Source organism: Silene latifolia, chromosome 4 (assembly GCF_048544455.1).
Source record: "Silene latifolia isolate original U9 population chromosome 4, ASM4854445v1, whole genome shotgun sequence".
In the NCBI taxonomy this organism is placed as follows: domain Eukaryota; kingdom Viridiplantae; phylum Streptophyta; class Magnoliopsida; order Caryophyllales; family Caryophyllaceae; genus Silene; species Silene latifolia.
The window spans coordinates 4322496-4337614 of NC_133529.1; the positions used below are offsets into that span (position 1 = coordinate 4322496).

The window sequence follows — 15119 nt, forward strand, 5'->3', positions numbered from 1 at the left end:
GATCTCTCCGGTCCTTGCAAGAAGTAAGTTTGTCAACAGAGACATAACCCTTCTCCATGTGCACACTGTACCATCCGACGCGCCGCAGATGTGTTGGTGGAGATGATGAAGCCGGCGGAATAAATTCACCGTTGGGGCCTCCCCCTTGAAGAGACAAAGCGGACAAAGCCGACTATGGTCCTCATAGCCAACGGGTGCGATTGGGCAACGGCAACGTTCATGGCCCTAATGATGGCCATAACGTACTCATTCAGCGGAAACCGGAGCCCGTACTCCAAGTGTCGCATGTATACGCCGGTGTAGCCCGGTGGAGGGCAACAGACGGCCTGACCCTCCTCAGGGATAACAATTTTGTATTCCCTGCCAAAGAAGAAATGGCCCTCGAAAAATGTCTCACGGAACAATCGGCTAACTTATGGGTCCAAGCACGGTCAACGCGCGTACCTTACGGGCGTCACCATGATCCATAACGCATCGCTCCCCTCTTTAGGACGAGCCTTTTCAAAGCATCATCACCAAAATCGTCGCGTCATCATCGACATCATCGTCATCCTCCCATTCCTCCAAAATTTGAGGATCAACTTCAGGAGAAGGAGACCTAGGGCCCCCAGGCCTTATCAGGAGGGCGTCCAGCTTCTCCTCCTCATCAAGACGCGACAGGGAACCCCCCGGCGCCGGTTTGCTAGTCCCGGCATCAGCAGAAGACATGTTCACAGTAAAAACTTACAAAGTTAAAAAAATTGGAAAGTTTGTTTGTTTACCTTGAAGAAAACACCCGCCGGAGTAACAACTCTGAAAATTAGAAGACAATGAAACCCTTGAAAGTTTAGAGAAGAAAATTTTGGAGAATGAAATTGGTGGCCAATTTCACGGAATAACTGCCCTATTTATAGGGAAAAGCCCATGAAGAAGGACCAATCGAGAATGACCCATGAAGCGTCAACCAATCAACGTGCGTGCAGACACGTGTCGGACATGCAACCACGGGATGTAAATCGTTGCAACAGTTGAACGTCAATCAATGCAACAGTGACCAAGCGTCTTCGACACGCCCATTCACATCTCTCCGCCTATTTGCCTTCCTCAACAAATTCCCAGGCATCTGTTCTCTGTCGGCCACATGATCAACCAAGCTAGGTAGCGCCGGCCGGGGGCAATCAAAAACAACCGGCACTCTCAACTCTGGTCTCGGCCAGCGTCACTTTCTTTTCCACATCAGATGCCCTTTACACATCCATGTGGAGGGGGGATATGGTACGGCCTAAGAAAGACCAGGCCGAGGTAGAAGAAGCCGACGCAGTAGAAGAAGCCGATGTAGAAATTTTTTTACAAATTACTTACGCAGAATATACGCTCAAACACATATCGGAGCCCATACCACGGCATAGACTACGCTGGGGGCAAATTGATGGGGCATATTCTGCACCGCTGACCAAGTCAACATATTGAGCAAGGTCAAAGACGACCACAGCAAGTCAACGACTTAGACAGCCTAGCCGATGCAACCCATCTACTGTTGTCACCTCGGGTCGCGCATGGCAACCCGCTAGGGACACATACCCGCGTACTCATATCCAAGAACCCGGCGGTGAGTCAACAGGCCCGCCGCCGCCATAGGTCCCCGCCGAGGGGTAGATCGATCTTTCCACCCGCTAGCCACTTGGCCACTTGGCCACTACGTGACAAAAGGTGAAAGTCTATAAATACTCCTCAACCTTCATTGAGGAAAGGATCCACAATTTAACCTAAGAATCACTATTCATCTGGTATTATCTTCCTTATCTCTCTACAATATACATTTAGTCAAGTAACAACAACTTATCCCATAAGCTTACTGACTTGAGCGTCGGAGTGAGTTCGCTCGGCCCCAAGCCGAGCCCTCAGTTTGTTCATCGTTTCAAGAGACCGAAAGGAGGATTCAAGCAAAGACGTCATTCTACGAGCTACGAGTGGTAACAAATATCTGCTCTGGAATTACACCCGGAACAAGTGTACTCCCTCTATTCAACTCCACTTTGCAACTTTGGTTTTTACACGGATATTAAGGAGCAGATTAAAAAAAGTATTAAAAATACATGGGGAAAGAGAAAGGAGAGGTTAAAAATATTAAAAAAACATAAAGGTGGGGTTTTATGGTGGATTAGTGTGGGGTTTGGTGGCATTTTTTGTAAATAAAGATTTTCAATAAGGATATAATTATCATTTTTTTTAGCCAAATAAGGAAACCTGTAAAGTGGAGTTGAATGAACGAAAATGGAATACATGTAAAGTGGAGTTGAATGGAGGGAGTATATACATACTCTATATCATGTTGATTGAGTAATTAAGTTGGTCAAAACATAAAATCACTAAAATCATGGATATAACCTCGTTACCAAAAGATTGCCTTGTAGTAATATTATCCCGCACATCTCCAAAAGATGTCATCCGATCATCGGCCGTATGTAAGAACTTATTTTGTGTATCGCAAGACGACGCCGTTTGGGAGAATTTCCTGCCATCTGATTACCATGAAATAATCTCTCAATCAAGTTCACCATGGCCGGAATTTACTTCCAAGAAAAACTTGTTCCTCCATTTTTGCCACACTCCTGTTTTCTTACGGAATAACACCCAGGTCTTTAATTCTTCTCTACATTATTATTATCAGCAGATTTAATTTCATGTTTTCATTAAGGTTGACAATCGGGTTATTCGGATCGGTTATGTTTGGGTTTGTAGTCGACTAGGGTCTGTTTGACTCACAGGGACGAAGTTTGGTTCAAATTCTTCATAGACCCGAAACATCAATCTTATCTATATTTCGAATCATAGTTTTTTTTTTTTTTTTTTTTTTAAAAAAAAAATAGCAAGTATTATATTTTTTATAAAATACTCCATCGGGTCAGAGCCTGATCAACATGTGCTTTGCTTCATCTTTAACTTGAGTCAACCTTAGCCTTCGATTCGAGTAGAGTCATTTTGGCTAGACTCTAGGGTCATTGCCTGATCAAGTTAATAGTTGGATTAGTACTTGAAATAGCTACCGACTTTCTCTTATCTACCTTCTCCTTTCGCAAATTAATACTCCCTCCATCCCAATCATTTTCCATTATTGAGTGTCTTATCCATGTGTTTATCTTTGTATATTGGGGAGGCTTTTGGCTATTGATGGGTAATTTGACATCTAATTACATTATTGTCAACTTGTCATTCACTAACGGAACTACAAATGGTTTTTTGCCTCTACTTAGTCTTTGTGCTAGAAGAAAAGGTAAATAAATTATTTGGACGGAGTAAACAATTATTGATTTGTACACTTATTGATTCATTTATAAAGTTGTCTTTAATCACTGACCCGACCTGATTCGAAGTGACATGACCCAATCCGATGCTTTCAAATATACCACATTAAGGTTATAACTGGAACTAACATATCCTGAGATTATAGCTCAAGCTTATGGTTGGAACTAGTATAACTTTGAGTTTCGTGTCAAGTTTATGGTTGAGGTAAGTATAACCTCAAGTTATAGGCGAGGTTGGTATAACCTCACATCCAGAGTTGATGTTATGACTAAGGTTACTATAACCTTGGTTGTTTGCAGGGGTGAACCCAGAAATAAAATGTTGGGGTAGCGAATTTTTCTGATGTTGTTTTACACTTATGTTAAGGTGCATATTTAAAAAAATTAGGGTAACAAAAGTCGATAATTTTAACTATTTTCTAGGAATTTGGGGTAGCGAGTGCTACCTTTTGCTACTATGTAGGTTCCCCCCTGGTTGTTTGTACTTGAATCATATGTTGTATTGTATGCAATGTGTTATATCCTTGTGGTTTCATCTTGTTGATTGGTTACTCTTGTTCATATGTTGGTAGGACAGTCAACTAAACTGTTTAAACTGTTCTAGTGTGTTGAGTCGTGAATCGTGATGTTATTCACGCATGAGTTGTGTAGTCATTAAACTCTCATTTGCAAGAGTTGGATCGTGATGTGGTTCACGCATGTTGTGTGCAGGCAGTTAAACTAAAACTAAACTGTGCATTTGTTTGTTGACTAGTCGAATAGATGACGGTAGTATCATGTGTCGGTCTCTTAGTAATCTTAGCAAGAATCACAAACTCTCAACAGTGAGTATGTATATTGATTAATTTGTGTTGCGTATTGTAGATGTTCGCTTTGGATAGATGGAGCGGGAAGAAATGCTACACACTTGGAGCAAGAGCGATAGGTATTGCATGGGGTAACGGAGAAACACCTTGGTACTGGGACTTCGGATCAATGCCTGAATCTAGGTACTGTTATTGTCGACGTAAATGTTATCTTGTCATTTGCGAGAACCTAAGAAACTATGGTAATGTTATTGTCGATGTAAATGTTATATTGGTAGGTTCCCTGAGGTTGCCGTGCTAAATCACGTGTTTTGGTTAGAAGTAAGGGGAAAACTGCATGCCAAGAAGCTCTCTCCACACACAACCTATGGAGCATATTTTGTGTTCAAGGTGCGATCTGAGATCAACAATACTGGCTTAGGAATCCCAGTGAACACAACGGTGTTGGAGGTGGATGAAGACGATGAAGGACCACCTAGAAATATGAGTCACGACATGACTGTTAAGAGCTACTATCTGGACCCAATGTCATTAAGAGAGCGTACTGAAACAGAAAATGGAGGCCTCGAAAAGATGCCAGTAGACAGGGGAGATGGATGGATGGAGGTGGACATGGGCAGATATCGTGTTGGTGATGTTGACGGTATTAGTGAAAGGGCCGTGATTGAGATGATTTTGTGGGAAGTTAATGTTGGTACTATCAAGAGAGGTCTTCTTGTTCATAGCATTGATCTTCGTCCTCTTGATTAGATGCCCCTTCGAGGACATCGGAGAGACATCTGATAAAATAGGAACGATACTTCGGATCAGATATTTGTACTACTGTTTCTTTGAGAGAGTTTTGAATCGTTTGATGTAATATTGTAACCCAAGCCAGGGACTTATTCATATACTTGTCAAATTTAGGAGGGTACTTGCACGTAGTTACACCCTCGGCCTCATACGTCATATTTATTTGTTTACCTTTTACAATATATTATTTGTGAGAAAGATTTTAATCAGAGTTAACAAATATCTATGGTGAATTTTATCTTTCTGAGTAGCTGTTGATGCTAGATTGTTGTACACTAGGTCTTATAGGTCAATTAATTACCTAGTCATCTTCGGTTCAAATCATTTTTGGTCGGGATCAATCCCGGCTGAGTCAGGATTTTGCCTTATATAACTCATTTTGAGTATGTCCGATTACTTTGCGATTTGGGCCATTTTGAGATTGATCAGTTTGGATATGATCTGGTCACATTTTAAGCTAGGTTAGTTTCGGCCTATCAAGCAAAGTTTGAGTCACACTTTTCAAGTCATATTTAGATCTCGAATCTATTTTATCAACTCAGGTCACCTTTACCAGATTTGATGGTATTTATCCACTTTTAGTCTTTTTTTTTTTGTAGGTTGATCAGGAGTCGCCCTCCCAACAGTTAGGACAATCTCAATCGCAGTATTGATAGTTAGACCCCTCTCAAATTTAATTTTTCCAATCGCAAGATTCAGTAATCGAACCTCTAAACACTAGTTTAAGTGCCATTTTTAGTCTTTTACCCGACAATAAAAATGTTTCCTAAACAAAGGGCACAAATTCTCATTTCTGATGGGTAATATCCGTCACAAGCTTGTGACGTGTCAAATAAAACACATTTGGGTAGATTAAGACAAGACATGTGTGATTTCCTAGACACTTCTACTTTTGTCTTATCTACCCATGTGAGTAATATTTAGGCTTTGTTTGGTAAAGGTGTAAAATTAGCTGAAAAGGTACCTGAAAACTGAAAAGGTACATGAAAACTGAAAAGCTAACTAAAACCTGAAAAGGTAGCTGATAAGGAATCGAAAATTAGGAATTTGAAAAAGGAATCGATTATATAAAAAGTGTTTGACAAACTAACTGAAAAGGTAGCTGATTTATGATAAAATGACGTAAAATAATTATTTAATATTATAGATTGAAGGGTAAACATGGAAAATAACGTATTTCAGGTACCTAAAATCTCAAATGCTCCTCTAGGTAGCATTTCATTTCAGATAGAAATAAGTTAATTGTCAAACACTTGCACAAAAGCGGGTGAATTTGAAATTTTTGGTCAAATAAATTTACTTTGATCAAATAAACTACCCAAGTGATCACGTTAAAATGTAACCTTCACCCGTCATAAAATTGTTACGGATATACCCGTCACCAGAAATACTTGCTAAAAAAACGGAGGGACCTAACTTCCTAGTTCCTAGTACCTAACACTGTCTAGACTTCATAAGTTGATCATCCCTCAGTCGTCTCTAAAATATTCCCCAAAACCCACAAAAACCATCAAACAAGTCAACAACGACCACATATCCACATTTTCCCCCTTCCCTTTTAACAAAACCCAAAAAACACAACTAAAAACATCACAAAATCACAATTCATGGAGATTTCAGAAAAAAGCAACAAAAAAGGGTTAAACATATTAGATTTACCAGAAGGATGTTTATCACATATACTTTCACTAACTTCACCACTGTATATTCTTCGATGTTCTCTTGTTTGTAAACTTTTTTACTCTTTATCTAAATCCAATTTAGTTTGGGATCAATTTTTACCGTCCGATCTTGATCAAAACTTCATCCGACGCTCCTTCTCCTTTTCTGATAAAAAACATCTTGTTCTTTATCTTTGCCGTTCTTTTATTCTCTTACAGGAGGGTACTAAGGTAATTTTCTTCTTCAATTTTTGATCTTTCTTTTCTGGGGTTTCTTGTTTTTTGATTTTCTATAATGGGTTGGTGATTGATTGTTAAATTATGTTACTTTTTGGTGATTTTTTTATGTTCTTGATTAGGGTTTAATTTGATTCAAAGGGTTATATTCTTCATCAAAATTTGATTTTTCTTTTTTGGGGTTTCTTGTTTTTTGATTCTCTATAATGGGTTTTTGATTGATTGTTGAATTATGTTCTTGATTAAGGTTTAATTCGATTCAAAGGGTAGAATTGGAATTGTATTAGTGTTTAATGGGGTTTATTGTTCTTCGATTGATGGGTTAATCTTGTGTAAGACGGTTTTATACAAAATTAGCTTAAAATGAATCCAAACATAACCATATTAGTGGGGAAAGGTATTAAAAGAACCCGGTTTACAATAAACTTGTGCTGTGCAAGGCCGCGTTATACAAGTTTTTGTGTTGATGGTTTGATTATTGATTTCTTAATGAAGGTTTAATTTGATCTGAAGTAGAAATTAGAATTGTACTAGGGTTTAATGGGTTGATTTAGCTTTGATTGTATGTGAAATTCTGTTTAATTGTTTGCATTACTGTTAAGCTTAGATCTTTGACTAATGACTACTAGAGTACTAGATAATCTCAGGTTGACATGAAGGTCTCGAGTCTTGACAATTATATGCTCCATCCGTTCGGTCCAATTCACTACATTTGGCTAAATATTTGAGGGGAAATTTGAAAAAGATAGTGAATTGGACTGAATGGAGGTAGTATTTCTTGAAGCCAGCTGATTTTCGAGGAAAAAGAATGAAAGATATTGATAGGGAGTTGTATTAGTTAATTTTAGACTGGCAATGGAATGTTGATCAAATATATAGTAAGAATTGAGGGATATGGTGCACAAGAGTACAAGCATAATTTCATCTTGTGTTAGAAGGCTGGAAAGTTTTTTTTTTTTTTTGGTAACGAGGGAACCCGCAGCCGCTACCTGCGGTGCGCACTGGGTAAACCCGCGGGTGTACGTGATAGCCTGCAAACCACGTATACCAGGTAAACCACCAAGGGTGACAGGCTCGAAGTCTATTAGGCATGGACTCAGGCCAAGAATGCTCCACAGGATTTTGCTCTTGGGGAGGCTTGAGCTTGGGTCTCCTGGGAATTTCACCAAGTTTTAACCACTGACTCCACCCTTGCGGGCAGAAGGCCGGAAAGTTAGGTAGAGTTATTTTGACTAGCAAGACTAGTGATTTTTCAGTGTGGTTCAAGCCGTGGCGGAGCTAGAAAAGAAGATTTGAGGCCGTTAGTAGAATTTGAGTTTGATGAGTTGAATATGCAATTACAAATATTAATAATATACAAGAGAAAATTGAACTATTATTATTCAAGTTAGTCGTAAGTTATATTTATTCAAATTCGATGGTGGCTGCGCGTACTATCGCCCTTACTCCACCCCTGGATTCAAGTACTTCAGCTTAACTCCATTAATTTCAGTTCGAGTTAAAATTGTTGTAACTTTTGAATACGACAAACACCGCTACATTTTTTAAGCTAACTACTTGCTCCGTACTATATACTCCTTATTCCTCTTTAACTCTTTGCAGTTTGATTGTATGAATGTCTAATTGGAATTCTCTATACGTATTATGAATTCGGAATGATTTATTTAGTTCCCACAGTACATCATCTTTTGGATTTATAATACTGTGGTTGGACCAAAAATTTCATTGTAGAGTGTTTCGTTAGACAAATGGACTGGGAAGAAATGCTACATGCTTGGTGCCCGCGAACTTGCAATTTATGGCAGTGATTATCCTAATTGTTGGAAATGGAATCGCTTAACTGACGCTAGGTTCGTCTTACTCCCTCACCATTCCTTTGTAATGTTGCAATTGTCAGTTAGTCTCGTGTAAGACTGTTTTATGCATACATTGAGTCATTATTCATATTTTGAACTGAGGAATATATCAGGAAACTGGTCGTTGTATGCATACAATGGTCTTGCAGTTTCCGTCTCCAATTGTATGCTGTTTCCATAAAAAAGGCTGTTTTTAGTTAATTATTCTGTACATTATCTGTTGCATGTATAGGTTCCCGGAGGTAGCAGAACTCTTAGGTGTGTCCCACCTTCAAATAACAGGGAAAATACGCACTCAATTGCTTTCTCCGAACACAACCTACCACGCGTATTTTTGTTTCAAGCTCAGGTCATGGTCTCGTGGTTTTGATGTTTGCCCGGTCAAGGTTTCAGTCTCGATGATTGATCCTAAAGGTGCTTACCTCGCTGGTAGCTCTTCTAATATCACCAGGACTTTCTATCTCAAGGCACAAGAGTTCGATACTTCAAGGTTAGATATCCTAGACGATGAAGAAACATTCGTGAGTGGAAGGGACAATGACGAGAGATGGGTAAAGATAGACATGGGTAAATACTTCAACAGTTCAGACAACAATGTTGCTTTGTTGGAGATGATGTTAACGGGCCCCGACCTGGGATTTATCAAGTCTGGCCTCATTGTCCATGGTATTGAACTCCTGCCCTTATGTTAAAATTGAGATTCCGTGCCATATGTTTGATGTCGTTAGCCATAACTCTTAACTAGGGGTGCTTTAGCGGACTTTGTCGCTAGGGAGTAGGGATGGAGATGATATTTCGCCATTTTGGGGTATTCGTTCTGATTCTATGGAGACAAATTCCGAAATGTGGTCATGACTCATGACCTTGACACAAAACTAATCAGTTGAGCTAGTCGACATTCGCTAGAAAGCATTATCCAGAAGATTGAAAATATATTTGTTACCTCATGATGGTAAAGTTCACCTTCGATTGTCAGAAGCTATCGGTCTACATTTGGAGCGATGGATAAAATTGCTGCCTTCTTTATTTTCTCAAGGGATAGATAATTTACATTTGGTTCATAGGGACATATGTATCGTCAGTTTGATTTTTTTTTTTTTTTTTTTTTTCATTTTTGTAGAGTTACAAGAGTTGTTTAAATGTTCTCGATTTCAAACCCGCAACTCATGAATACTGCCCTTCAATGGCTTTGACGTCAAAACTAGCTAAGGTGTGTTGTTTCGTCAAATTGTAGTTGTTTGCATGATATTGTACATGGTATTCATGTTTTATGGATAATTCACACATTGATTTTTTTTTTATCGAAAATTTGTTTTTAAGGTTGATTACTTGATTTGTATCAATATTAAACTGACCGTTCGCAAATAGAAATTATACAATATTCAATGTCTCAAACTAATACAATCTATATATATATATAAAAGAGAGTTTTTTCGAGCGATCTGAGAGCGTCCACATCATCAAAAATCAATTTAGGAAAGTATAATTTTTGATGTAAAAAATAAAGTGGAGAATCTTTTAATTATTATAATATGTATATTTCCTAAATTATATTCAAGTGATATTTCCAATTTTTATATCAAACTTTTACATTTCATTTGGCAAAAAAATATCGTTAAAAAAATTATGAAAATAATATAATTAGCTTTGTGGTAAAAAATGCTATCATTAGAGTATAGATTTCATATTATTTGCACATATTAAAGATGGTGTACTTCTTAATATGTAAAATTGTGTAGAATTGTCCCACATCGAAAGATTAACACAAGGTGGGTGATCCTATGATTATAAATAGGAGTCATCATTGAAACCTATATACTAACCAAAAACCTTTTGAGTCTCTTAAGTATTGTTTTGGAGAGCTCTTAAGAGTTTATATCATTATATTCACAGTATGATATATATATTTTCTATATTATGTATTATATTCAAGTGATATTTATAATCTTTATATAAAAACTTATACATCTCATTTCCCATAAAGGTATTATAAAAAAAAATTATAAAAATTATATTATGGTAAAAGAAATGCTAGCATTAGAATATAGTATCATATTATTTGCATATATTTTTAATTATGATAAAAAAATAAAAACAAACGTACGAATATTAATAAATAGTACTCCCTCTATTCAAGACGAAATACAACAATTTACACACTGGCCAAGACACAAATTACAACGTAAATATGTTTAAGTTTACATTATAAAAAATTTAAAAATTTGATATTCTTATTGTACTTTATAGGTGAACCAAATAAGATTCCACATGACCATATTTTGTCTTACATATTGTAGGGAATCGTAAAGATTCTATTCGTTCTTGAATAGTGTAAAAAAAGGAATGTTGTATTTGGTCTTGAATCGAGGGAGTATAGTATTTGCTCATTATTATTAACCCGGGTTAGATGTCGAATTATGTGCGAAAAAGATGGTGTATTTCTAAGTATGTTATTTGTCTCATATTAAAAAATATGTTGGTGTGGTGAATATATTACGTATAAATAATATAATTGTCCCACATCGAAAGTTTAGCATAAGGTGGGTGATCATATGATTATAAATAGGAGGCATCTTTAACACCTAAATACCAACCCAAAACCTTCTGAGTCTCTTAAGCATTGTCTTGGAAAACTCTTAAGAGTTTATATCATTATCTCCATGGTATGATGTATATATTTTTTATATTATGTCCAAGTGATGTTTATAATTTTTATATAAAAATTTATACATCTCATTTAGCAATAAAGTAACATAATTTTTTTTTAAAATTATATAATTAAATTCGTGATAAATAAATGCTAGCATTAGAATATAGCATTAGATGTCGAATTAGGTGCGAAAAGGATGATGTATTTCTAAGTATATTGTTTGTCCCACATTGAAAAATAATGTAGGTGTGGTAAACATACTACATATAATGATATAAATAGTTGAATTGTCCCACATCAGATTATCATGAGGTGGGGTATCACATGATTATAAATAGGAGTCATATTTGAAACTTAGCGGTATCAACCCAAAATCTTTTGAATCGCTTAAATATTATCTTAAAGAGTTCTTATAAGTGTTTGTATTAATGACAAACCTTAGTTACAACAATACCATACTAAATATTAATCACGTAGATATTTATAAAAGCGATTATATATTACTATATTAGTGATATTATAATGTTTATTTTAAGACAATCGATAGTATAATAACTTTATTTAATAAAAAATCATAATTAAAAAATAAAATGGGTGCTAAATATACATAAATTGATTATTATTAATGTGTTATATATAATGATAATCTCTGCACTAAAATAGAAAATTTATGAATTATAATACAATCAAGTGTTGCATAAAAAGATCTTGAATCTACAAACAAATCAATAATGAGCTTTTTTACTTTGATTAATAGTAGAATTAAATCTTTTTAACTTTCAAATATAGGTAATTATTATACCTCATTACATTTCAGTAACTAAAACACATTATATTTTTAACCATTAATCAAAATCGCACCAGAAAGAGAAAATATTTTGCATTTGTTTATACATTTTATTGCTCCTTCAATTACATCTTAAAAGTCGTGTTAGTAAAAACAATGTAATTTAAATCATATCATTTGTACATATTTTAATTATGACAAAAATGGAAAAAAAACGTACGAATATAAATAGATAGTATAATATTTTCTCATTATTAAATCGGGTTGGATATCGAAATAGGTGTAAAAAAGATGGTGTACTTTTTCGTGTGTTATTTGTCCCACATTGAAAAATAATGTAGGTGTGGTAAATATACTACATATAAATAGTTGAATTGTCCCACATCAGAAAATTATCATAAGGTGGGGCGATCTTAAAAATTAATTTAGGAAAGTATCATAAATAATATTTTTTGATGTAAAAAAATAAAGTGGAGAATCATTTAATTATTATAATATTTATTTCCTATATTATATTCAAGTGATGTTTCTAATTTTTATATAAAAATTTTTACATTTCATTTGGCAAAAAAATATCGTTAGGAAAATTATGAAAATTACATAATTTGATTCGTGTTAAAAATGCTATCATTAGCGTATAGATTTCATATAATTTGTACATATATAAAATTGTGTACTTCTTAGTATGTTATATGTCTCACATCGAAAAATAATGTAGGATTATATAAAAATAATAGAATTGTCCCACATCGAAAGATTAACATAAGATGTGGTGGTCTTATGATTATAAATATGAGGCACCCTTGGAACTTAGGTATTAACCCAACATCTTCTGCGTCTCTTAAATAAGATGTTTTGATTTGATTTTTGAGACATAAGATGTAAATATTAAGACCTTATAACCATTTTTTTGTTAATAAGTTAATTAACCCGTTGCAACGCACGGGCATCCAAACTAGTCATCCTAATAAAGTCTATATCATGTGTCGTATGTCCACTTGACTAGACTTCGACTATCGGTGGTTTGGCCCGTGTTCCGCTCATCACCAAGTCCACACTTGTAATCCATTGCACCCCATATAATCGGAAATGTCATATGGATCATCAAAGGTCACCACAATTAAAGAAGGTGACAATTTTCACAGAACCAACACAGGTCAGTTTCAATAATACAATTAATCACGAGATGGTATGAACGCAATGCAATACAATGAATGAGATACACATGAAAAACAAGTCTCCTCCAAATACAACTCACATCCACCTCAATCCGGTGACGGCATCATAACACCGCCGCCAACAGCCGGACTGTAGTCCAAAAGGTTACCCATAACCCACACGGAGTACCGAGCCCGGGCGCTAACCACAGCCCTGCCAGAGACGCTACACGAATCACCCACCTCAAGTTATAAACATGCACGTCCTCCTTGGATTGGGAAACTCTAAGGAGCGACCCGGGCGTAAGACGATCTCACGAACCACCTCACGTCTCCTTAACACCACAAGACAAGCACACCTCCAACAATGATCCACCAACCACCAAATGTATGCATCACAATATGCCAAGTATGCTACTTTCACATTAAACATGAATCTCCAATATGTCATGAATACATGTTCTCACAATCACTCCAAGTCTTTAAGACACAATTTCTCATCATCATGTTATAGTGCAATTCCAACAGCAAAATGAGGCTAACAACAATCACCCATTATCATGTTATAACGCAATTCCTCAATAATATGAGACTAACAACAATTACCCATTATCATGTTATAATGCAATTCCCACAATCATAACATATGTAAACATCCATATCATTCAAACTAAGTAGGGAAAACGCTACCTTTTAACAACTCCGTAAGCAACACGAGACAAACCGGGGAAGTGGCAAATAAGCCCCATACGTTTGACTCTATGTACATATTACCCCCATAAGTTTCAACATGTGCAAATTAACCCCATAACTTTACGTTATGGTGCAATTTAGTTCTACTTTTTAATTTTGTAATTTTAAAATATGAAAATTAAATTAATAAATTAATCAAATTTATAAATATAATTACTAATCTTTTAAAAGTCACTTTTACCCTTCTTATCACCGCTCCCCCACATGCCTCCCACCGACCACCATCTTTACCGGCCACCTACCTCCAAACCTCAGCTCACACCTGAGATTAGTACAACAAAATCACCATAAACCACCAAGATATTTGCCACACTATTCATTTGTCGACCATCTTTACCGCCTCATTCTCAACAAAATCGACCCCAAACACACAACCATCATCCCGTAATGCGGGTAGAGTAATTAGGTTGTGGGTGTCGGTAAAGCTATGTGGTTTTAGTGGGCTGTGGAGGGTGGCGTTATAGGCGGTGGTGAAAGTGCAGGTGGTGTGGCCTATGGGGTCGTAGGATATCCGACGAACTGGATTTAGATTTTAAGGATCAACGGAGTGAAGTAGGGGTAGGGTTGTCCATAGACAACAATTATTAAAAATTGTGGAGAAAATAAATTGGGGAAAAAGGGTAATATATTAAAATATAGTCAAATAAATTAAATGGTGGTGAATTGCAACATAACGTAAAGTTATGGGGTTAATTTGCACATGTTGAAACTTATGGGGGTAATATGCACATAGAGTCAAACGTATGGGGCTTATTTGTCATTTCCCCGCGAGACGAAACAAGAATTCGTCTTCCACACATCACATCCTACATCATCATAACAATTACTATTACAATAAGGTCTTAATCCCTTTTAATCACCCATAATTACCTCACTAACGAAACCCACAAAACCCTTCAAGTACTAGGGTTTGAAATAAGAATCGAATAGGAAAGGTGAAACTTTTACTTACAAAAAGAGATCGGCGAAAGGTGGTGAGAAAGGGTGCATCATCATCAAATCCATGCTCAATCTCCATGGAACGTCTCTAGGGAAGGTTTAGAGAGATATTAGGATTTTAGGGAGATAACAGGAAATGAATTGTTTGCTGAATTTGAATCCCGACTTCTCTTTGATAACGCCTGCTGGAGCGCTTT

General features: G+C 36.3%; 2 protein-coding genes across 2 annotated transcripts; both read left to right on the forward strand.

The window, feature by feature from the left end:
* Nucleotides 1–2301: 2301 nt before the first annotated feature.
* LOC141652634 (putative F-box protein PP2-B12) lies at nucleotides 2302–5017 on the forward strand. The gene is made up of 3 exons (XM_074460179.1): nucleotides 2302–2617; nucleotides 4149–4273; nucleotides 4369–5017. The coding sequence occupies exons 1-3, from the start codon at nucleotides 2357–2359 to the stop codon at nucleotides 4838–4840; spliced, it is 858 nt and encodes a 285-aa protein (XP_074316280.1). The 5' UTR covers nucleotides 2302–2356; the 3' UTR covers nucleotides 4841–5017.
* Nucleotides 5018–6363: 1346 nt separating this feature from the next.
* LOC141652635 (putative F-box protein PP2-B12) lies at nucleotides 6364–9864 on the forward strand. The gene is made up of 3 exons (XM_074460180.1): nucleotides 6364–6774; nucleotides 8512–8630; nucleotides 8869–9864. Exons 1-3 carry the CDS (start codon nucleotides 6490–6492, stop codon nucleotides 9326–9328), a joined length of 864 nt encoding a protein of 287 aa, XP_074316281.1. The 5' UTR covers nucleotides 6364–6489; the 3' UTR covers nucleotides 9329–9864.
* The last annotated feature ends 5255 nt before the right edge of the window (nucleotides 9865–15119 follow it).